Source organism: Xyrauchen texanus, chromosome 17, assembly GCF_025860055.1.
Source record: "Xyrauchen texanus isolate HMW12.3.18 chromosome 17, RBS_HiC_50CHRs, whole genome shotgun sequence".
In the NCBI taxonomy this organism is placed as follows: Eukaryota; Metazoa; Chordata; class Actinopteri; order Cypriniformes; family Catostomidae; genus Xyrauchen; species Xyrauchen texanus.
The window spans coordinates 45148775-45151274 of record NC_068292.1 but is presented as its reverse complement, the minus strand read 5'-3'; the positions used below and the strand labels follow the sequence as shown (position 1 = coordinate 45151274).

General features: G+C 51.0%; 1 protein-coding gene across 1 annotated transcript in view; it reads right to left on the bottom strand.

Annotated features, from left to right (window-relative positions):
• LOC127657706 (cytochrome P450 11B, mitochondrial) overlaps positions 1-2500 on the bottom strand; it is a 36094-nt gene that overhangs the window by 28729 nt on the left and 4865 nt on the right. Inside the window, exon 3 of the mRNA XM_052146549.1 lies at positions 2475-2500. This exon is cut by the window's right edge and continues 62 nt beyond it. Within this exon, the coding sequence (XP_052002509.1) occupies positions 2475-2500 (26 nt within the window). The remainder of the gene's footprint in view (positions 1-2474) is intronic.

The following is a 2500-nucleotide window of genomic DNA, read 5'->3' as shown; positions in this document are numbered from 1 at the left end:
CAGTTCACATCTGTGAGGGGTATAATGTGTTAGAGCCCCCTACAGTTCACATCTGTGAGGGGTATAATGTGTTAGAGCGCCCCTACAGTTCACATCTGTGAGGGGTATAATGTGTTAGAGCCCCCTACAGTTCACATCTGTGAGGGGTATAATGTGTTAGAGCCCCCTACAGTTCACATCTGTGAGGGGTATAATGTGTTAGAGCCCCCTACAGTTCACATCTGTGAGGGGTATAATGTGTTAGAGCGCCCCTACAGTTCACATCTGTGAGGGGTATAATGTGTTAGAGCGCCCCTACAGTTCACATCTGTGAGGGGTATAATGTGTTAGAGCGCCCCCTACAGTTCACATCTGTGAGGGGTATAATGTGTTAGAGCGCCCCTACAGTTCACATCTGTGAGGGGTATAATGTGTTAGAGCGCCCCTACATTTCACATCTGTGAGGGGTAAATGTGTTAGAGCCCCCTACAGTTCACATCTGTGAGGGGTATAATGTGTTAGAGCGCCCCCTACAGTTCACATCTGTGAGGGGTAAAATGTGTTAGAGCACCCCTACAGTTCACATCTGTGAGGGGTATAATGTGTTAGAGCGCCCCCTACAGTTCACATCTGTGAGGGGTGACGTGAGTTAGAGCGCCCCCTACAGTTCACATCTGTGAGGGGTATAATGTGTTAGAGCGCCCCCTACAGTTCACATCTGTGAGGGGTATAATGTGTTAGAGCGCCCCCTACAGTTCACATCTGTGAGGGGTGACGTGAGTTAGAGCGCCCCCTACAGTTCACATCTGTGAGGGGTGATGTGAGTTAGAGCCCCCTACAGTTCACATCTGTGAGGGGTAAAATGTGTTAGAGCGCCCCTACAGTTCACATCTGTGAGGGGTATAATGTGTTAGAGCCCCCTACAGTTCACATCTGTGAGGGGTGACGTGAGTTAGAGCGCCCCTACAGTTCACATCTGTGAGGGGTGACGTGAGTTAGAGCCCCCTACAGTTCACATCTGTGAGGGGTATAATGTGTTAGAGCCCCCTACAGTTCACATCTGTGAGGGGTATAATGTGTTAGAGCCCCCTACAGTTCACATCTGTGAGGGGTATAATGTGTTAGAGCGCCCCTACAGTTCACATCTGTGAGGGGTATAATGTGTTAGAGCCCCTACAGTTCACATCTGTGAGGGGTATAATGTGTTAGAGCGCCCCTACAGTTCACATCTGTGAGGGGTGACGTGAGTTAGAGCCCCCTACAGTTCACATCTGTGAGGGGTGACGTGAGTTAGAGCGCCCCTACAGTTCACATCTGTGAGGGGTGACGTGAGTTAGAGCGCCCCTACAGTTCACATCTGTGAGGGGTATAATGTGTTAGAGCGCCCCTACAGTTCACATCTGTGAGGGGTATAATGTGTTAGAGCGCCCCTACAGTTCACATCTGTGAGGGGTATAATGTGTTAGAGCGCCCCCTACAGTTCACATCTGTGAGGGGTATAATGTGTTAGAGCGCCCCCTACAGTTCACATCTGTGAGGGGTGACGTGAGTTAGAGCGCCCCCTACAGTTCACATCTGTGAGGGGTGACGTGAGTTAGAGCGCCCCCTACAGTTCACATCTGTGTATTGTGATGATTCTTTCTAGTGTTTGCTGCCATCTGGTGGCATAAAATAAGAGTTTTCAAAGTGAGATGTGGAGAACAGAACCAGAAATACATGCTCACAAAGTTACGACAAAAATTAAAAAACTACACCATCCCCCTCAACCCCCCCAGTCAACAACTTTGGGGGCGTGTTGATGCGGGTTTCGCTCAGGGTGCCAAACAGGCCAGAACCGCTACTGAGGCTGATACAAGAGTGTCTGGGTTTGACTCCTGATCAAGGCTTATTTTACAATAATGTCAGTCTGAGGACATCCACCTTTAAGTGCTTATTCGAAGTCGGGTCGCGGGGGCAGACGCTCCAGCAGGGGGCCCCAAACTTCCCTATCCCGAGCCACATTAACCAGCTCTGACTGGGGGACCCTGAGGCGTTCCCAGGCCAGTGTGGAGATGTAATCTCTCCAGCTAGTCATGGGTCTTCCCCGAGGCCTCCTGCCAGCTGGACGTGCCTGACACACCTCCCTAGGGTGGCACCCCAGGGGGCATCCTTACCAGATGCCCAAACCACCTCAACTGACTCGGCGGAAAGGAGGAGTGGCTCTACTCCGAGCTCGGATGACTGAGCTCCACATCTCTAAGGGAGATGCCGCCACCCTTCTGAGGAAACCCGCTTGTACCCGCGACCTAGTTCTTTCGCTCATGACCCGCCTTCATGACCACAGGTGAGGGAAATTGCCCGGTCGATCGACAGCTTTGCCTTCCGCTCTCTTTTCGTGTCAACGGTTAGTAATGATCAATACTGCTACTTCGTAAAGCTGTAAACATGCAAAAGGGGGAAGCAACAGGTACTAACGACATCACTTCCTGTGAATGGATGTGTGTGTGTGTGTTGACCTTTGTCAGCTGGTACTTCCTCCTGA